At 44.7% G+C, this 21,830-nt stretch overlaps 1 protein-coding gene across 1 annotated transcript in view; it reads left to right on the forward strand.

The window, feature by feature from the left end:
- The window catches only part of LOC121178238 (protein unc-80 homolog), a 37,427-nt gene continuing 15,597 nt past the window's right edge, over window positions 1-21,830 (forward strand). Inside the window, 31 exon segments of the mRNA XM_041032799.1 lie at window positions 1-92; window positions 635-683; window positions 1,032-1,188; window positions 1,756-2,096; window positions 2,501-2,624; window positions 2,734-2,779; window positions 3,071-3,250; window positions 6,099-6,372; window positions 6,586-6,720; window positions 6,966-7,182; window positions 7,845-7,985; window positions 8,829-9,097; window positions 9,304-9,639; window positions 9,759-9,890; window positions 10,335-10,482; window positions 12,143-12,291; window positions 13,258-13,421; window positions 14,180-14,278; window positions 14,526-14,734; window positions 16,256-16,362; window positions 16,800-16,893; window positions 18,300-18,472; window positions 18,606-18,818; window positions 18,914-19,049; window positions 19,308-19,441; window positions 19,713-19,890; window positions 20,000-20,209; window positions 20,457-20,554; window positions 20,653-20,856; window positions 20,967-21,074; window positions 21,455-21,593. Coding sequence (XP_040888733.1) covers window positions 1-92; window positions 635-683; window positions 1,032-1,188; window positions 1,756-2,096; window positions 2,501-2,624; window positions 2,734-2,779; window positions 3,071-3,250; window positions 6,099-6,372; window positions 6,586-6,720; window positions 6,966-7,182; window positions 7,845-7,985; window positions 8,829-9,097; window positions 9,304-9,639; window positions 9,759-9,890; window positions 10,335-10,482; window positions 12,143-12,291; window positions 13,258-13,421; window positions 14,180-14,278; window positions 14,526-14,734; window positions 16,256-16,362; window positions 16,800-16,893; window positions 18,300-18,472; window positions 18,606-18,818; window positions 18,914-19,049; window positions 19,308-19,441; window positions 19,713-19,890; window positions 20,000-20,209; window positions 20,457-20,554; window positions 20,653-20,856; window positions 20,967-21,074; window positions 21,455-21,593 — 5,056 coding nt within the window.

Genomic DNA, 21,830 nt, shown 5'->3' on the forward strand with positions numbered 1-21,830 from the left:
ATGGTGAAGAGGAAAAGCCTGGACGAGAACGAGCCGGAGTGCGGGAAGGGAATACCGTTCCCCATCCAGACCTTCCTATGGAGGCAAACCAGGTTAGTGTGTGCTTCAGTGGCAACTGATAACAGGTGTTTTCCACTGCCGAAATTAAGGAGGATCGGTGGTCTGACAGCAGCCGTGGCGCTGTCAAGTCGCTGCTTTTCATTTGGAAAGACACCCGCATTCCGGTTCTGATAGGCATCAAAATAGATGTATTGGTTTATTCTAATTCAACCCGTGAATGAAAAACCGTGTCACTGAGTGTGTCAGTTCACTGGTTTCTCTGAACGTCTTAAACGGAGGAAGGTGGGCTGCGTGTTTTTCTGAGGTGCTCACTCTGAATGGAGACGAATGCAGATCGTATGATGTCGCACCTGTAAAGCAAATTTCCATTGAAAGTGGGCCAGATGGACAGAATGGTATGTGGAGGAGCTGCAGTGAGATGATTGTCATGTTTGTGTAACATGTCATGTACAGGATATTTTTTGTTTACTGTTAAAAACAGGATTTGACATTGGAGATTTAATAGTGTAACCGACATTTTTCATCTGGTTTAAACCTCATACAAGTACGTCTCATCTGTTTGTGTGTTTTTCAGTGCATTTCTGCGTCCAAAGTTGGGAAAACAGTATGAGGCATCTTGTGTGGTAAGTCATTTCATAATGCCCTGTGCGTGGTGGTGGGAAATAATCGCTCTCTTCCCAGTAATCTGTTTTTACCTTAATGCACCTGCAGATCAAGTGGGCTCTTGATTTTGCATTTAGCAAATTAGTTTTTCCCCATGCTTCCTGCTATTACCCAGGAGCCAGACCTTTGGAAACTCATATCCATAATGACACTTTTCCAGATCCCTTTGGATCTAAACAGAGCTGCCAGTGTCTCTCCCACAGGCATAGCCTTGCTTGGGGCCATGTGGGACACTGAGAAAGTCAAAGAAAAAGGCTTTAGTTCCTGGCTGATGTCTCTTTTCTTCTCCTCCCTGGCTGCCTCCCCAGTCCTTTGAGCGGGTGCTGGTGGAGAATAAGCTCCACGGGCTGTCGCCGGCCCTGTCAGAGGCCATCCAAAGCATCTCCCGCTGGGAGCTCGTCCAGGCAGCCCTGCCTCATGTACTCCACTGCACCTCCATCCTGCTGTCTAACAGGAACAAGCTGGGTGAGGACACGCAGGACTCACATAACCACCACTTTAGGCATTGAGTTGACAGCCTCATCCAGGTTATCCTCATTCAACAAAACACAAAACTGATGTTCTTTCAGTTGCAGGACAGATACAGAGCAGGCTGACTTTACAGCGTAACACAGTTTCAATAATGGGACACAAACGATGAAATAGAACATGTCTATTATAAATAAAACATTAGTTTTCCAGGTCATTTCAGCATCTTATGTGCTTGTAAAAAGGCATTTATGGACATTAACATACGCAGATTATTTTCATTACATTACATTACTTTTTTTTTTTTTTTGCTGTTGGATCATGGTGAAAATGTTTCTGTTCACAATCTTATCAAAATCTAACTACACAATTAAGCATTATGGAATTGTATTTCTTTTTTTTTTTTTTTTGACTAATAATCACCAGAACTGAATTTATAGAGTGTCCCATACCTCCAGCAATATGCTAAGACCCACCCACACAAACACTGGAGCTTCATGCTACCCATTTATCACCACGCTAAGCAACACTCAACATTAACCCCTGCCCTTTGACCTCTGACAGGCCACCAGGACAAGCTGGGAGTGGCCGAGACCAAGCTGCTCCACACACTGCACTGGATGCTGCTGGAGGCTGCCCAGGAGTGCAACCACGAGCCGAGCCTGGGCCACGGCTGGTCCGCGGGCAGCAGCAGCAGCGCCTTCCTCCAGCCTGTGGGAAACCAGGGCTCCTCGCCCGGGGCTCCCGGCTCCTGCTCCGGCTCAGCCCTAGGGGGGTCGGGGCCCCAGCACAGTGGTTCCCTGCTGGAGGAGGATGAGCACGCTCGTACCAAGCTGTTTCACAAGAGCATGGCCACCGTGGAGCTGTTTGTGTTCCTGTTTGCTCCGCTTATTCATCGGATAAAGGTCCGTTGCCTGTGATGTGAATGTGTACAGACTTCCCTCAGGGTGATTTAATATATTTGTCAAGTTTTTTAGTAGTAAGCACATTCAGCTTCCTTCTATAGCTATCAATATCTCGCCTGGTTTTCAGACCAGAGGCTCATACTCAGGGGCACCCTATATCCATATACTATTGATCTATGTGTACAAACAGATACAAGAGTCATGTTACAGTACTCTTGGGATTGCACTGTTTCCACACTGAATGATAAATTGCTGTATCTTGTTAACGATCATACCATAATAACAGTACTCCAGCAGCAATCCAGCAACATGATGATATTATGTCGTGCTTCAACTGGATGATGATTGCTTGCCCTCTAAATGAGATTCTAACTATGTATTTCTTTTTTCTTTTTTTTTTTGAGGAGTCAGACTTGACCTTCCGATTGGCCAGCGGCCTGGTAATATGGCAGCCAATGTGGGAGCACCGCCAGCCTGACATCCCTGCCTTTACTGCACTCATCAAACCTGTGAGAAACATTGTGACAGGTGAAAAAAAAAATCCTCTCTTGCAACCATATACATCCCTTTTTGCGAGTTAATCTATTTTAATTTTCTCATAATTAAGACGTGTAATCTGCTATGCTTGTCTCAACAGCTAAGAGGAACTCCCCAGTCAACAACCAGTGCAGCCCCTGCGGATCTGGCAACCCGGGTCCCATGGTGAGTGAGCGCTTTTAGCTCAGATCTTTGTCAGATTTTGCTTCCCGTGTTGATTGAATGTGTTCAGGCGAGAGTCTGAGGCTTCTTCCCCTCCCCCTTTTGATGTTCCCTCTGGAGCTGGCTGCTAATATTCATTAGCACCAGCCATCCGGGAGCATTAGTATGGTTAGCCAGGGTCATGGCAGAAACATCACTCCAACCTCGGAGCCTTTAATTATCAGGAGCTGTCTGTATGTCTTTCTCCCTGTTTATTTACCCATCTGCCATATCTGTCCATCTCTCTCTCTCTCCCACCCACAGGGCTTCCAGGTGGTTTGCGAAGCCGCCCAATCAGATTCCTCCTCCCCCGCGGCTGGAGAGCAGAGCTGTCGTCGTGGTAACTCAGTCGAGAAAGGTGGCCCTTCCCAACAACCCCCACCAGTAAAAGGCCCTTCCAAGAAAAAGTGAGCACTGTTATTGAATTTTCCCTAAAGAAGCAGAGAGATAGGCGTCATGCCCATTCAGGCCTGCTGTTAAGCAGCAGCAGCAGCAGCAGGAGGTGGTGGTGTCATAAATAGTGTAAATGCTTCTGCAGGTGTGAAGTGCCCAACCCAATGGTACAGACACTCTTCATGCACATTTTAGGACAACGGGTCAGAGGACCAAGGGAAAATCTGATTATATTTGGATTGGTTTAATGATCAATACTGCTTCCACCAAAGCTCTCGGACATGAGTAATTTGTACCCAAGAAGCCAGCTGTGGGTTGAAGCGGTGCAAAAGTGCAGTGATTTATAAGTGACCTGCAGTAACACAGAGCTGGTGCCATCATCTTGTTGATGGCTAAACATTTAGCCCTGCGGCACCGTCTGTCAAACACACTGCACAGCACCGCTCGCTCCACTAGCTTGTGAAGAGCTTGCGTATATGAATAGCTCCCCCTTCCCCTGTGTAATGTGTTGCTCTAAGCAGCACTGTCTCCTCAGTCAGCACACACATACACACATACAGAGCCTTGTCTCGCTTGAGCATTAGCAGACCCATCTGACATTTGCCCACATAACCAGGGTAATTATGCTGAAGTAATGTGCTACATGTCTAATGCTGGCAGTGTCCCTGGCCTGGCATGACATGGCCTGGCTTGATTTTGGTCTGCCCACGGCAAGTCTGGCATTGTTCAGTCTTCACTGCCAGACTAAGGCTCAGACTGTGCTTGCTTTGGCACAAACGAGGCAGGTTTGACCAGCTTGGTTGGCAGCAGATGATGACTTACTTTACTCAGAGTCTGATATAGTTAACAGAAGTTTCCAGCAATCGAAAATCGTCCAAAGGTTCTTCCTTATGCATTGCATGTTCAAGTGTCTATGAGCTTTTTTGGAGTATGTTTTTAACCAGAAAACTTTTCGATTCCATGAATGTCATGCGCTATGTTACCGGAAAACGCCACATACGTTCCTCACAGAGTCCTCAGAGAAAACAACTTCAAAACTTTTGCTGTCAGCACATCCTATGTGGATGTTTCCTTTTTCTTAAGTTCATCATGGCATCAGTCACCATCCTGAATCATCCAACCAGTGGGCTGAGAGAATCAGAGCGATGTGGAAGAAGGCATAGAGAGGTTGATGAGCCATCCATTGCTCATCTCAACTCGTTCTGACAACAAAACAAGTCACTCCAACGCTTCTCATGATCCCTCTGACAGCCAGCAAGTGACTGCAAATCAAAATAAGCCTCAAACCCCTCCCCCAAGCTAGTTATATCCTCATACACTCAAACACCAAAGGCTTTTTGAGCAGTCACATGGCAATGCAGGAAGGGAGAGGTTTATCCCTATTGTTTTGCTGCGCACACCCTACAAAGACAGATTAATTGCGTTCTTTATGTGTTGGAAGTGGGAATTTTAAGCTGTTATGTGCAAAAGGCTGGATAGGATGAGAGCAGGGGTAGGGAGAGAAGTGAGATGAATGTTAATTACATGCACAGCAAGAGATAAATTTGACATTTGAGGGGATTTGACTTTAAGAAGGAATTTATTTCATGCTTTTAAGGTGTTGGATTCCCACTCTGTGGATCCAGAAAGGAGTGGGGCTGTACAGCTGGCCCACATGAGCATATTTCAGCACAAGGATCTAATCAAAATCGCCCCTGGATCCTGAAAATCTTTTCTTTTTCTTTGTCAACTCAGAGGCCTTGTTGGAGTTTATACTTGTATCTGCTCCTGACCCTGTTGTACTCACCCCTCCTCTGCACTGTACCGCCCAGATATTTCCACCATTAGGTCCTGTGATTAATGCAGCTTACTCATCCCGTGGCGCAGCATCGCGCGCCACTCAGAGCACTGCTGATGCTGAGGCAGTTTCCATGGCAACCGCTGGCTGCCGCATCTCTCTTACCGCATGGAGTCGGGGGCTGGGCCGCTGCCTCTCGGCGGGCCTGGGGTGGCTGTCGTCAGTCCGTCTCCGTGGCAACCTGACACAACAGCAGTAGGCAGAGTGTGTGTATGTGTGTTGGCTAGACAGTGAAACATGATACAGCCTGCCTCTGCTGTCCGCTCTCAAAGTGATTCATGTAGATATCGACCATCTCTTCCTGCTCCATTTATTAATACGGCCAAGATTAAATGCCTTCCTCTGTCTCTCCCCCCACTCTCTCTCTCACGGCATCGATATGTTCCTCCACAGTGTGCGGCGCTCTATGCGTTCTGCAGCTCACCAACCACTGACCTTCATTCCAGCTTATTTATAGTGGACTCACGTAGGCTTAGGCTCCCTCTCTCTGCTGCTCTTCCAATGATGCTGGAGGGAGGCTCTGCCCTTGTTTACCATCCTCCTTTGATGCATTATTAATGAAGCACTGTGGCAGGAGTTCATGACAGGCTAATATAACAGGAAAGGCAATTAAACAGTGTAATTGTTGTGTTTGTAGTTAGTTGTGTGACAGTATTGCAAAGGGCCCCAGTTTGTGTTGTATTTTGGCCATTTTTCATTTTTGATCAGGCAGCTGTCAGGTTTCTATAATGTCACCGTCACTTCCTGTCAGTAGCTCTTAATTGCATCTATTTTCGGCCTTAAATCAATTTGTGTCTTCCTTCTGTCGCTTCCCCCGGACAGTGTCTGCTTCTGTGTTGATTTGCTTGTCTGCTGCTATCCACCCTTCGTTTCAGTTGTTTACATCTGCTCAGTTTGGTTGGTCAGAAAACAACATTCACTCACTTATCCAAATATAAACAAAGCAAAGTGAAATATTGATATTGAAGAAAAGATTTTCGATACAAAACGTTTAAAGCGGTAAAAACATCCCTGTCTCTTTGCCCTTGTTCCAGGACATCAGCCCCTGCTGGCCTGCCAACATCCGTGGCCCAGCGAGCGCGTTATGCCACCTACTTTGATGTGGCCGTGCTGCGCTGCCTGCTGCAGTCACACTGGACAGAGGAGGGCGTGCACTGGGCCTTGATGTTTTACCTCCAGCGCCTGAGGCAGATCCTGGAGGAGAGACCTGAACGCCCCCCGGAGCCCCTGGTCACGCCTCTGCCACGTCCACGCAGCAGCTCCATGGTGGCTGCAACGCCCTCTTTGGTCAACACTCACAAAACCCAGGTAACAGAAGGGGGGGACAGTGAGAAGGAGTCATCTGGATCTTTATTTGGTAACACAGGAGAAATGCTATTTTGAGTCTAAATGACTCATCAAACAAATCATTGATGCTCCACATTTTCTTGAGACTGTCATCAGGATGCATTCATATAGTCCTTCTGATGTCTATGGTTCACTGACCGTTACGTTATTTGCATCCTCTGCTGTGTTTTGCAGGATATGAGTCTGAAATGCAACGAAGAGGGCAAATCTCTGAGCACAGAAACCTTTGCAAAGGTGTCTCTGACTAACCTCCGCCGACAGGCGGTCCCTGACCTCTCCTCCGACCTGGGAATGAACATCTTCAAGAAGGTCAGAGACAGACAACCGTATGGACCAATGTCCATGTTAATATGCTAATTTTATTTTTATCAGATTAAAATTTGATAAGAAATTTCTATTGAATGAGACATGCAAAACAGTGTTGTTGAGGTTACAAGTATAAAACCTATAAAATGATTATTTTTCTGATTTAATTATACACATTAGAAGACAATGCAGGACCGAGGGGTCTGTGGTTCTTACTGGGAACTCCTTCTCCTCCTGTTCCTTTTCAGTTTAAGAACCGGCGTGAGGACAGGGAGAGGAAGGGCTCCATCCCTTTCCATCACACAGGGAAGAAGCGTCAGCGCCGCATGGGGGTTCCCTTCCTGCTTCACGAGGACCACCTGGACGTCTCGCCCACCCGCAGCACCTTCTCCTTCGGAAGCTTCTCCGGCCTGGGTGACGACCGGCGAGCTCTGGACCGTGGGGGCTGGCAGGCCACGATCATGGGTTTGTAGAGTTCTGTTCATAATGAGAATAGATTGCATGTCACTAGTTCACAGCCCTCCTTGCTTCCTGTCCCCTAAGCTCCCACTTGGTGAGTCAGAGGATTCTGTCTGGATCTAGCTGTCAGCTAGTGAATTAGGTCAGTTCATTAACATTGGTATTTCTTATTAGCTCTCCCCGAGAAGTGTGATTAAAATTCGCCAAAGGCGCAGAGACATTTATTATTATTATCCAGAGTTAGGGATTTTTTTTTAAGCTGTCTTTATATGAACCCCCGTCCCCCTCTCACAATGCTGCTGCCTTAAACTAGCTCCATTCCCGGAAAGAAATTTTCCTAAAATATCCAATAGATGCAGGAAAAAAGCATGAAGGGGTAATTCTACAATAATCCTCAAACAATCAAATATGAGATATAGTTGTTTAAACTGGCATTTGAAGCTTTAACATTATAATTTGGGCTTGGAAATTGGTTTAGCTTAAAGTTTTCTTTCTTTTGTAAGAGACATGAGCAAGAGTTTGTCGCACAAAAACAGAATCTGATGTCCAGGTCTTTCATCAAACAGTCAGCTGGCATTTCTTATGTGTGTGTGTGTGTGTGTGCATGTTTGGATCTGTGTGTGTGTTTGATTCAACCTGATGTATTTATCTGTTGGATCACTTTCCAGGCAAATTCACACGCAGGGGCAGCACGGACACAGCTGCAGACGCTGACAGCCTGAGCGCCAAACACTCTCATTCCCACCACTCTCTCCTCAGAGACATGCCTGACCACTCCAACAGCCACAGTGATAACACCGTTAAAGAAGGTAAGGAGAAGGAACAAATGTGGTCCAGAGGTCCAGTCTTAAGTCTGTAACCAGTTAAAAGCCAGTCATGACCATAAAAAGAGCAAAATGAGTCCTTGAAATAGGCAGAAATAAAAACAAATTCAAAACATTTTTTAAATTTCCCAAAAAAAGGGATATACAGTGATCGAGGTCAAAATCAGGATGATAGAAAATGCTCAGTGCAGCTCACAGAGAGGCTGGCAGAGTGTTAGAGTAATATAAAACAAAAATAAACAAGTTACGAACTGCTGCAAGATGAAAACTACAAACACATTACTATCCATCAGCCACAATAAAGGGAGGACAGATGCTCCTGGCTCCACTGAGGCCTGCTGAGCAAAAATAGGACAGGATTATATAACAATAATATTGTTGTGATAATGCTAATTTGCATACAAATAACTGTGCTGGCTTTAGACTCCACACTGCATCACATACATGCTACTAGGTTTACTGAACAGAATTATTAGTTAATTCAATTCTATTTTATTTATGTAGCGGTTTCCACAATCAAAATTGTCTCAAGGCGTTTTACGGAGACCCAGAGCCTGATCCCAGAGCAAGCACTTAAGCGACAGTGGCAAGGAAGAGGATACTCTGTGCTCTGCAGATTACAGTTATGATGATAAACAGAGCACAAAGTAGAAAACTGGAAAATGAAGCATAATAATGTATACAACATTATTATGCTTCAAATGGACAACTGTAGACACTAAACAGTGGGCAGGTCAGTGGAACCAGGAACTATTGTCCAGAACCACACATGGCTGTGGTCACTTCTTGTCATCAGAATACATGACAGCGCTCTTCTGTCGCCTAAAGTTCGATCTCAGATCTCCACTATCACCATGGCGGCATTCAACACGACAGTGGCGTCCTTCAACGTGGGCTACGCCGACTTCTTCACCGAGCACATGAAGAAGCTCTGCAACCCTGTTGCCGTCCCTGAGATCCCTGTGGAGCCGCTGGCCTGCGCCAACCTGCCACGCAGCCTCACCGACTCCTGCATCAACTATTCCTGCCTGGAGGAAGGGGAGAACATTGAGGGGACCAATAACTTTGTACTGAAGAATGGCATGCTGGACCTCACTGTGAGTGACTTAAATGATCCCTAAGGGCAAATACAGTTAATGGAAGTTATGGCCTTTCTTCTGCTCTGCTAACCAACAGCGACACGCAATAGATGCTTTTTGTTTCTGTCTTCTGTCTTGTTTCTGGAAAATCAAACATGATGATTATAGCACAAGTCATTTCACCCTCAATTCCTCACCCTTTTCCCCTCCCCCTTGTATTCCAGGCTGTCCTGCGAGCACTCTACGCCGTCCTCAGTCACGACATCAGCTCCAGGATCTGCGACGTGGCCCTAAACATCATCGACTGCCTGCTGCAGCTGGGCGTGGTGCCAGGCATGGGCAAGAAGCTGTCCAAGCCTGACAACAAAGAGAACCAGGAGGCGCGAGCCAAAGACCCAGCTAGTCAAGGCCTTGGAGGAGGTGCCCAGGGTGGCGGAGCAGTCCCAGGAGCAGGTGGAGGGGGAGACGGAGGCGGAGGTGGAGGAGGAGGGGGAAGTGGTGGAGGGAGTGGGCAGGGGAGCAAGGATGATGTGAAGAATAACAAGGATAATGATAAAAAGGTGTGTTTGAACTGTTCACTCCTTCGTGTGTGGAGGTTATAAATGTAGAGGATGTCAAAATATATCATAACATTTCCATGTGTTTATGATTGTGTCCTTCACTCCTTTGCCATGAACAGGAAGAAAGCTCTGGCCTCAGCACCCACCGCCTGGCTCTGACCATGCTGATCAAGATAGTCAAATCTCTGGGATGTGCCTACGGCTGTGGCGAGGGGCACCGCGGATTGTCAGGAGATCGCCTCAGGATGCAGGTCAGACTCTTTTCTCTGACTCAGCTGACCTTTGCATGTGTGCTGCTTCCACAAATCTGCACAGTTTGTGGTGCTTTCTTTTCTAGCAGTGATTAACCGTAATGCCCCTCTGGTCTGATGTAAGTTTCTTATAACTGGAATGAATCCTGCAAGGCTGATGGGATGGGTTTGTAACTTCACCGAGGAACAGCTGCAGTTCTATTTTTGTGCTGGTCAATATTGTTTTATTAGATAAAGTAGCAAAGAAGAAATAAAATACAATCTCAACAGCTGATATCTTTCATAAGAATCGATGAAAAGTGATGAAAATAGCATATCCTACAAGGAAAGCATTATTCCTTCCTGACTTATTTTTGAAACCAAGCATTCCCAGCTTCCAAAACATTGATGCATGTAAATCTTTCGTAATGCACAGTATATCCTGTTCCAAATCTTTCCTTTTAGGCTCAGAACTGCCTGACCAGCCTGTATAAGCTGGACAAGCTGCAGTTTCGCCAGACAATGCGCGAGTATGTGAATAAAGACTCTCTCAATAACATTGTGGACTTCCTGCATGCGCTGCTGGGCTTCTGCATGGAGCCCATTACTGACAGTAAGTATGTGGTGTGTGTGTGTGTGTGTGTGATTGGGACGAGATGCAGGCTGTGACACACACAAAAAAAAATGCAAATACCAACAAGAGAATGAATCAGGATTGGAACATTGGTTTTCAGTGCTGATACCGATTCAGGTTAGGACTGATGCTGCATCGATAGCTCGGCTGAAAATGGCCGTCACAATTTCTTACAACTCAGTAAAGTTTTGTCCAAATCCAAAGATTTTCAGTTTGCAGTGATATAAAACGGCACATTTTCACACATGAGAAGCTGGAAACTGTGAATGTTTGGCATTTTTGTCTTAAACATCCGATCAGTTTTCAAAATTAGCTGTTGATTAATTGACTAATCGTTTTGTTCAGATGTTTACATTCAAACTTGTATTAAATTTATATCACACCCTAAGGTCTAACGTGGGGACTACATTACAGAGCAGTACAAGATAAAAAGCTTGTTCTAGCGAGGTTGACAAAGCTGAATTGTACTACTGCTGTCTCACCCCGCACTTCGACTTTACATTTCAGCGCTATCTCTGTTTATATATCTGTTTTTTCCCTTCCTCCTTCCACTTGTCTCCGCTTGTCCGTGTCCCTTTTTGTCGTCGTCCTCCTCCTGCTTCCATCTTCCCTCTTTTTCTTCATCCACTTCAATGAGCCGAATCCTACCTTCCTTACTCACTCATCCATTTTGTACACTTGCCAATCCAAAGCTTTGCCCATTACATCTCTGCTCAATCAGTGGCTTTATTGCTGAGCATTGAGACACACTGTACATGCCAATTCAGTTTTGCACTGAAATTTGAAAGAATTTTGTAGTAACTACAATCAGCACAGTCCTATCATACAGAATACTGTGCAATTGGCAAGTTACTGAACCGATGAGTGTTTCAATTCTGAAAGTGAACAGGGCACCTTGTTTAGTTTTTTGGTGTGCGTGTGTGTGTATGTTATTTTCACACGTGGCAGTCTGTGTGTGTGTGTGTGTGTCTCAAGTTCACCTCCGCCCGGAGGTGGGGTGCCACGTCCTTTCTGACACCACGTACATGTCTGTGCTGGCCTGATGTCAATCAACTTGTGCCCCGCCTCTTTTCTCTTGCAGAGTACGGCAGTGCAGGTGAGAGGTCCAGGAGGGCGAAAAAAAGAAACATCGGTAGATACTCACGATCAATAATCAATAAGTCTATAATATTAGCAGTAAGATGAATATACTCACCTAATCAGACCTTTCCCTAGGCACCGCTTCCATTGCTGCACCCCTCACTCTGTCCGAAAGTGACAAAACTCGCCTGCAACTCCAAAATTTAGTCTTGTATCATTAAATCTGGTTTTTATTGAGCTTCTATTTTTTGCATAGACAGTAACGTTCATCTATCTGGACCGAGAGAATAAGCCCCCTACTGTATGTTTTTATAGCAGGCCTTAGTCACTTGCATGTATTCCTTACCCCCTTCCCAGAATGCTTTTCAGTTTGCTTCTCCCCCATATGCTTTATGAACCCTTTTCCTTTGCCCCCCCTGCCCCCCTCCCCTCCCCTCCCTGTTGTACGGGCTCACTGTTTTATTCTCAAGCTGGTCAGCTGTCAATAATGTTTCCCCCCTACTGACTAAACCACCCCCTGTGTGATCCGTGCTCTCTCCCGCCTCCCTGTTGCTTCCAGACAAGGCGGGCTTCGGGAACAACTTCACCACGGGAGACAACAAGTCCGTGGCCCAGAATATGGAGGCGGTGGTGGTGGGTTGCATGTTCAAGTCTCTCATCACCCGCTGCGCCTCGACCACTCACGAGCTGCACAGCCCCGAGAACCTGGTGAGTGGTGTGTGAAATCATCTGTCCATCTGCCTCTCTCCCTGTGTGTAATGATTTTTCACCCCCCCATCATTCTCTGTGGCGATTCAGTCCTTGCTTCACTTCTCAGTTGCACTCCCTTTAGACTCCCGACACTCGCATTTCTTTTTTCATGGTGTTGTAGATGAATTATTAATGGTTCATTTTGTACTGAGCCTACAGAAGAGCAATTACTTATGCAGCCTTCGTTAATCCTTTATCATACATGATGAAATGGACATGAGATGATAGTAATTACACTCTGTTAATATAGACTTTAAAATGTATACACCTGACAACATTCAGATAAGAACAGCCAGGACACTCACGTCCAGAGCTTTTCATATACTTTTTTTTTAATTATTACTTTCTTCTGTCTGACATTTTGATGCCCTACAAAGTTCATCTAGTTCAGCCCAGCTCCATACTCATACTTAGTACATAAAGTGATTTTAATGCTGACCTATATTTATTGGAACTGCCAAGCCAAACACTTAGATGAAACAGTGTGTTTAGCATTTTTAAGCAATTCTAAAAACTAGCTGCTATTCTGCAAATGACATTTTTTTTAGTCCATGCGTTCCTGCTGCAGTGGGTCTGTGTGGATAACTCAGAAGAGCAACGAGGTACCGTGGCCACTCTGTGGTGCCTACAAAGTCTCAAGGCTGGCATGACTTGTGTATGTTGGCGGAAGATGACACACTTCTCAAGGCAGGCTTTATTATGGCACAGCATCAGAGGCCACCCACTCACAAGCTGTAGCCAGAGCCTCGACAAACTCGAGCGTGCTCCTGCACACCACACATTTATGCATATATGCATGTGCAGAACACACACACTCTTTGATGTTAACTGTAAAGTAACGGCAGCCGGATTCGGGTGCTTTATTTGTGTCGTGCACACATCACACGTCCCTCGCTCTCACTTTGTCACCCTCTTCCTTCCCAGGGTCTGTACTGCGACATCCGCCAGCTGGTGCAGTTCATTAAGGAGGCCCATGGAAATGTGTTCCGCAGGGTGGCACTGAGCGCGCTCCTGGACAGCGCTGAGAAGGTCACCGCCACCAAGAAACCTGAAGAGAAGGAAGAAACCAAACAGCCTGGACCCAGGAGGTACTGGCCAATTAGTGGCCAGAAATGGTCTCAGTGACATCATGTTTTGTCCAATCATAAACTAGTAAAAGTTAAGACTACTACGTAAAAATGACCATGTATCCGTTCCTGTTGATATGCCCTTGAGCATAGACCTTAAAACCCTCCCCCTTATAAGGTAACAAAATATTTCTCATCCAATATGTGAGCTCTTACTTCAGCGTTTCTCCTTTTCTGACAAATCAGAGCGACGCTTCTCATCACTGCTTGCCTGTTTTGTTTTTTCATTTTGTTTTCTGTCCTGTCTGCATCTGTTTTTCTTGCTTGAGTGACTGATCTTAATGTTCTTATTTTCAAAATTGTGCGGCCGTGGCGTACTGGGCAGCCCTCTGGCCGCCTTATGTGTGGAGTTTGCATGTTTAGCCTGAGTTTCTTCTAGGACCTCCTGTTTTCTCTCCAAAGCATGCTAGGCTTTAGGAATATCCCAGTTGTGTCTTTGGCTTGTATTCAGAGTTTGCTCAGTTGGTTAAATACCTGGTGTTAAACCACAGGATTGCAACTGCGAAAGTGCCAATCAGAAATTGGGATTACCCTGTTTTTGAAATTGGAACTTAATTTTTTATGCAGAATTTATGGAATAGAAATAAAAACTTACATGCTGGAATAACTGTTGGAAAATGAGGCCAATAATTAAACGGGTGGGAGTCATGTGGGTAGGCTTTGCCGTATCAGGAAAGTTCAGCTGGTTTGTCTGTGTGTCGGGGTGTGTGTGTGCGCAGGTCAGAGGCGGGTGTGTCCGGGGAGAAGGGTCAGGTGTCCAGTGCTGCAGATGAGTGTCGCAGCTACATCTCCAGCAGACCCCCCCAGACACCCGAACAGTGAGTGTCCACCTCACAGCATCTCCATATAGCACCATCTATGTCCAGCCCAGCTGCCATTTCTCTGCTCAAAATAGGAAAACTCCTTTAAATCTCCTCCTCTCCCCCTTCAGTAAAGAAGAGGCCACAGTGCTAAACATTAAATAAACACTAAGAGAGAGACAAAATCTGAAGTTAAATTTCACTTTTGTGAAGTTTTTATCCTCATGTAAACACTAAAATCTTTTCTCTCTCTCTGTACCTCCAGTGAAGAACAGATCCCGGGGGCTCTGCTGGGCAGGAAGGATTTTTGGAGGAAGATGTTCAAGTCGCAGAGCGCCGCCAGTGACACAAGCAGCCAATCAGAGCAGGACACCTCGGAGTGCACCACTGCCCACTCGGGCACCACCACTGACCGACGCTCTCGATCCAGATCCCGCCGCATTTCACTTCGCAAGAAACTGAAGCTGCCCATAGGTAAGGACACAGTCATTCAACAGCAACAGCAATGAGCACTCCTGCTCATTAACTGAGCTTTATGTCAACCAGTGAAATTTCTTGTTTTGGGCAGAAGAATAATCTGTTATAGCCAAATCAAATGCTGCAAAATGTCAAACCAAATTTTAATTTAATATATCCGTCACAAATTCATACATCTTTCCTTTCATCTAACAAGTGATGTGAATACAAACCTACCTGAAAAGCTAAATATAAAACTATAACAGTGTCTAGTTTTCATCAGACATCTGAATTTTCTTACTTTTGCTGCACATGCTAACCAGAAAGGAAACAAGCAGAAAAATACTGTTCTGTTCTCAGTGCTTAACAAAGCTTCCAAATCATTCTTTCTTTTCTATATCAGATCTGGTAACAGTATGTATTTCCATGACCATACTTCATTACATATGCTGTCCCAACTGTCACCTTGAAGAACATGATGCGTTTTGTTTGTCAAACATGGGAACACTGCCTGCCACGAGGCCAAGTCGCTTCATCACTTTGGTCTGTTTTGTGTTCCTTTTTGTGCCTCAGCATGCCGTGGGACTGTTCGCCTTCCACTCACTCTCTCTGTCTTACGTATGTGGATGTGGAACCATCTTCATGCAGTATTTATGTCATGTCTGTTTGTGTTGGTCATCTCTCCCAGTGTGCACGGTGTTCCAGACCTGGGTTAAATTGTATTTGCAAATCACATCAGATGGACACTGTAACAGCCAGCTACAACTACACAGCCAAGCTAAAACAAGAAGGTGTTATATCGGGTGATGAGGGTGAGGCAGCTATGGCTAGACTTAACTAAAGCAAAAAAATTCATTAAATATGATGCAGTTACTTACTTTTAAGAAACAATTGAATCTATTAAATTGTAGATTAAATTTCTAAAACAGATTATACATATGGACACACACACAGCAGATACATTTAATCTCTATGAACTTTGAAATGTAGGTAAAAACTACGTTTATTTTCCGAAACTAGTTCAAAATGACAGGAACGTTTCTTGATAGCAGTTTGACACAGTTTTACAGCCTGAACTTTTTAAATCCTTCTTCTCACCTGTGCTGCTTTTTACGTTTTACTTTTTTCTGACTTTATAGGGCAGTGTAGTTTGTGGCATCTATCTGGCATCCACTTCCATGATCACAGTATGACGTAATTTAAAATTTGCGAATACCATTCGACCAGGCTCTTTGGTTTAAGTCTTAAAAGAAGCCAAAAAAAGTTAGTTTTGTTCCAGTTTGTACCAATTTCGAATGAACCTGAGTCTGTGAATTGTTTTGACTTGAGATACCCTGAATCTATGTGACCGTGAAATAACAGTGAGCGAATGCACTGCCCTGTTTGACCTTTTCTTCCTCTGTCTAACCCTCGTGTGTGTGTGCATGTGTACTTTCCTTCATAACCCAGTGTGTACAGTACATTTGTGGCTTCATACCTTCCTTTGTTCTGTAAACTTTGGTTGCTCAGATACATTTTTTTAAACTAATATGTCTCCAGGCAACTGGCTAAAGCGTTCCTCTCTTTCTGGACTGACTGATGGTGTTGAGGACCTGCTGGATATCAGCTCAGTGGATCGACTCTCCTTCATACGACAGAGCTCAAAGGTCAGAGGCTACCATAACACTGTCCGTTCACTGCTGCTGGATGCTAACAATAGCATATTACACCTGTCAGAATCCCCACCTTATACAGCTCTCATTAGCATTAAGATAACGATAATTTTGCATCATGCAACAAATGCAAGAGAGTAAAGAAACTCTCACAGCCAGGATCGTAGCTACCATCAAGATCTATTTAAATTTGACTTCTTTTGAGGCATTTAGACTTTTATTGAAGCAAAATAAAACTAAACAGTTAATTTAATACATAAAATGAAAGAAATAAATGAGTAAATAAAAATGTACAGACCAAATTTTGGGAGATTTGGTTGTGTTTTTTTGGGGTGGGGGGGTATAAGCTGCCAAATTGGTTTGTGTCTGTATGTCTATGCATGCTATATTTTGTGTGTGTTTTTGAGTGTGTGCACGTCTATATGTCTCAGGTGAAGTTCACCAGTGCAGTGAAGCTATCGGAGGGGGGAGCTGCAGGGCCGGAGTACGGCAGGGACGAGGAGGAGAATTTCTTCAAGCGGCTCGGTAAATGGAGGTCTGGCAGGAGGAATCCATCCAAGCTTCACCACACAGAAGAGAAAGATGGTAGACCTCCCCCACCCCAGGGTGCCCCCACGCCCACCAACGCCCCATCGTCCTTTGTCTATTTCTCTATCTTTCTGTCCCGGCCTCTGTTTTGTCGGTGTGGTGTCGTGTCTTGTCTCGTCTTGCAAGTCGTGGTCTGTTCTCTTCTGCCAGTTCTCCCGTACACCATTCTCCATCGCCCGGAAAGCTGCCTGCTACACTCTTTTAGACGGGACGTATTATTTTCAACCCATCAGAGTGTCTAGTATATAAAAAATAAATAAATAAAAAGTTGAATGCATAAGCAAAAAATAAATAAATAAAACTCAATTTATTGCACTCAGAGGTTTTACTACTGCAGCTTTACTTGGCCTGGTATGTCCAGTAGCTCGCGGTGACTAACATGAGATAATACAAGCAGACATTACTGTATGAGTGCCATTATTATTACCATTGTATTTTAGCATATCATGACAATTGAATATGAAATTTACTCTACATAAACTGTGCAATGATTTGCCACGAAGATCGCAAGGCCAGACACTCAGATGTGTTGAAACTCCCACTTCCTCTTGGAGTGTAAAATGGCTTGTCGTTGTTTGCAGTTCCCCAAATTTCTCATCCTATCTAAATCGAACCAGTTTTTTTAGGATTATAATGAAAAAATAGATCACTCTGATTTCATTTCTCAAAAGTCTTCCCTTAAGAGTGTGTTGTCTCACCAACTCTACATTCCCTTCTTCTTCCCGATGAACCCATTCCTCTTTTTTTCCATTCAATGGTGGAAAAAGAGGAAAAGAGGTGTCTGGAAATAACTCATATCTATGAAACCATCTTTCTGCTGCAGAGCATATTTCTGTGCTACGTCAGGCATGACGCTGTCGGTGCTCTCTCGTCTCTTCTGTGGTGATGTCTGGTGGTATTTTCCAATGCCTGGATTTCAGTGAAGCGATAAAACAGAATGGTCCGCATACAGCTTTCTTCTGTATGGCTACGGTCACACTTGTCATTTCAATGTGATTTATAAGATCCTGTTGTAAAGAATATATTGTTTAAGAGGCCTGAAAATGCATAATTTGTTTTTATAATGATCCCCACATAAGAATTTTTTATGCTGCTGAGATCACGCAGTACAAGAGGAATTGAAAATCCAAGTGTAACCTCCGCCAGTGGCTGTGTGTCCATCTCTCACTCAGCTTCATTTGTCAGTTGCATCTTTGGTGCTTTTTGTTAAATGTCCTGGACAATTACACCTAAATAAGCTTGTTTAAAAAAAATAGAAGAAAAAACAACCCTTCACTGGCTCTGTTATACCCTCTCTTCTCTTCTTTTCCCTTCTCTTCTCGTCTCTTTGTCTTTTCCTCCAGGTCCCCATGGTTTTCAGGAGCGTCTGGCAGCCAGTCAGGAGGCCATGAAGAACAAGAATGTGGTGAATTTGGGCGCCATTCGACAGGGTATGAAACGTTTCCAGTTCCTCCTCAACTGCTGCGAACCGGGAACCATACCTGACGCCTCCATCCTTGCTGCTGCTCTGGACCTGGTATGTTTCAGTTTGGATACAGTGCATCAGTGTAAACATGTCACCTTGGGCTGTTCTGTGTGCTCCAGAGCTATCAATTTATGCAGTCACATTGGCAATATTAAAATCTTCATCTAATTTCTGGTTCTCCCAGGAAGCTCCAGTTGTGGCTCGGGCCTCCCTTTTCCTCGAATGTGCCAGATTTGTCCACCGCTGTAACCGTGGCAACTGGCCAGAGTGGATGAAAGGTCACCATGTTAATATCACCAAGAGAGGCCTGTCAAGGGGCCGATCACCTATCGTGGGCAACAAAAGAAACCAAAAACTCCAGTGGAATGCTGCTAAACATTTTTGCCAGTGGGGAGACGTGAGTTTAAGATTTCACTCATTATCTAAGATCACTTCATCGTCAGGCTTCATTAATTGTAAGAGCGTTTGTCTTTATGTTTTTAATGTGCTCAGGCAATCGGCACGAGGCTCAGTGAACTGTGTCACTCTGACAGCGAGAGCCCTGCAAACATCCTGGGTTACATTTATGATGAAGAGACCAAACGGAGAATGAGAAAAGAGGATGAGGAAGAGGACTATTTAGACGACAGTGAGTCCGAATAGTATTTATTATCTAACAACATGGCTTTGTTGCATACCATTTTTTTTACACTCTATATTCCCTTAAATATGATTTATAATTTGAACTAAACTACTCTAAACGTATTTTTAAAATGAGATTTTGCCCAGAAGTGGTGTGAGCTGTGTCTAAGTGTGATTATGTAAGATTTCCATTTTTCATATACTGCTGTTTTGCCAACTGTTTAATGTTCTAACCATATTGTTAATGTAAATTCCTACCTTAAAGACACAGTCAATCCTACAAAATGTGGCTGCCCCTTTGCTCTGAAGATGGCTGCCTGCCAGCTCTTGTTGGAAATCACAACTTTCCTGCGAGAGACCTTTCCCTGCTTGCCACGCCCACGCACTGAGCCACTCGTGGTCAGTACTGAAATCTTCTGTGCAGAAATATTATATGCATTCACTGTGTGTGTGTTTTCTCTTTCCACTGTCCAGCTGTTCACGTTCATGGGGAAAAAAAAACATTAGTGATTAATGTGTCAAGAAATGTAAAGATTCTGTGAGGATGTTTAGTCATTTTATCAGTAAATACTAAAAGCAAAAAGAGATGAAAATAGGATGTGAGTCAAAAATATGCACTAATTCATTTACCAGAAATATGTAAAACTCACGATGCTCATGTGTGCTACAGGATCTCGACAGCTGCCGCCTGCGTTTAGACCCAGAGCTTGGTCGCCATCGCTACGAGAGGAAGATCAGCTTTGCAGGCATTCTTGACGATGAGGACGGGCACGATTCGCTCAACAGCAGCAGCCATACACTGAAGTCCGACACCACCTGCGATGACAAGAAGACACAGGAGACCCAGGGTGAGACCCGGTGTCATTCAGACTGAGACATTTGTTTTCGTTCCTGCCCTGTTTGCTTATTACTCACTGATGATTGTAGATAATCTCTCTCCACTTCCCTCCTCTCCAGCGCCCATCCGTAAGATTCGTATTGGAGGCTCCCGGCTGCTTCAGATCAAAGGGGCCCGCAGTTTCCGTGTAAAGAAGGGTGGCTCCCTGTCCTCCATACGCCGGGCAGGGAGCCTCAAGAGCACCAAGCTCTCTCGGCAGGACTCAGAGTCTGAGAATGAAGAGGGATTGCTGTCACAAACACACAGCAGGGACACTATTACTGACATTGGTATGACGTGGATGAAACATTTGTTGTTTTCCCACTTTATTTAAAGGGAGGTAGAGTTTATTGCAATGGAAGTTTTAAAAAATGGGGGGGGGGAACAATGAAAATGCCCATTTCAGCACTTGCTTTCTTCTCTTTAATGATCAATAAAAAATACTGGATTGGATTCTACATATAAACATTTCTGTCTGTTATAAGAGATAAAATAGTACATTCTGAACATTTGTATGAGTCTTGTTTCTCGCTGCAGGAAGTCCATTCAGCACCAGTGAACCCAGCATAGAGCCAGAGGGCCAGAGCTCAGGAGGAACAGAGGACAATTACCACCGCAACATGTCCTGGCTCCATGTATGTATATGAGTATCTGTGGATGGTGTGCCTGTGTGTTCCCTCTTACATACATACTGACTCCCCCTCCGGTCTCCTCTCTCTCTCTCTCGGCTCAGATTATGATCCTGCTGTGCAACCAGCAGAGTTTCATCTGTACCCATATAGACTTCTGCCACCCACACTGCTACCAGCACCACAGCCGCTCCTGTGCCCGTCTGGTCCGCGCCATCAAGCTCGTGTACGGTGAGACGGTGGACAGCCTGAGAGAAGACAGCGCCTCTTCTGGCAACATTGGGGCACGTGCAAAGAAAAACAAAGAGGTGGACTTCTCTAGCTATCTGTCCCCTTTCAAACTTGACCGGATGCGTGATTCAATAATGGGATGGGTTGGTTTGTTGTTGTTGGTTCATAAATGTGTGTGTGCTTTCAGTGTTCTGACAAGTCTTGCCTGAGGACACCGTCCATGAAGAGAAGACCCACCGACTCCAACACAGAAGGGAAGAAAGATACAGGCATGCTCAAGTACATCCGCAACCAGGTGAACTGATTATTTATTTTATTATTATTATTATTGTTGTTGTTGTTGTTGTTGTTATTAGCATAGTCCTCTTGAAATAAATAGAAGAACTCAGAAGAAGGAATTGCATAAAGATCTTCTTTCAGGGCCCATACAATTACTGCTGTGAGGTTTGAGTGTGTTATATTGAGCATTTATATGACTAGAAAAACAGAATTATTTGTCAGTGAATGTCACATATTACTACCTGAAGATGTTTTACCTTTTAGCCTTATTTACCTTTTAGTAAGTGGTACACTTGGTGCTTAACATGATGTGTGATGTGTCACAGTTTGTCAAGGATTTAGACAGTTACTCTCAAAACTGTTGTTCATCAGATTTCCTGTGTGTTTCTCTCTCAGGTGATGAGCTTGTCACCGGCTCCACTTTCGCTGCTGATCAAAGCGGCTCCCATCTTGACCGACGACATGTACGGAGACATCCAGCCTGCAGCCTGGGAGCTCTTGCTCAGTGTGGATGAACATATGGCAGCTGCTGCTGGTGAGTCGGCCAATCAGGCTGTGCTTCAGTGATCTGTTGGTTGCCTCTGTAGGTTGTTGTGTCCATTTATAAATGTTCCGAAATTTAAATTATGAAAGACATATGACATACTTTATTTCATTCATTCAGCTGCTTTAAATTCTATTGGTTCTCTTTATCTCTATTTGCCCTCAACCACGTTTTACCTTCCTCCTTCCCGCTCTTTCCATCTCTCCCTCTTTTTCACGTCCTTGCTCT

The sequence above is a fragment of the Toxotes jaculatrix genome, chromosome 24, assembly GCF_017976425.1.
Source record: "Toxotes jaculatrix isolate fToxJac2 chromosome 24, fToxJac2.pri, whole genome shotgun sequence".
Classification (NCBI taxonomy): Eukaryota; Metazoa; Chordata; class Actinopteri; family Toxotidae; genus Toxotes; species Toxotes jaculatrix.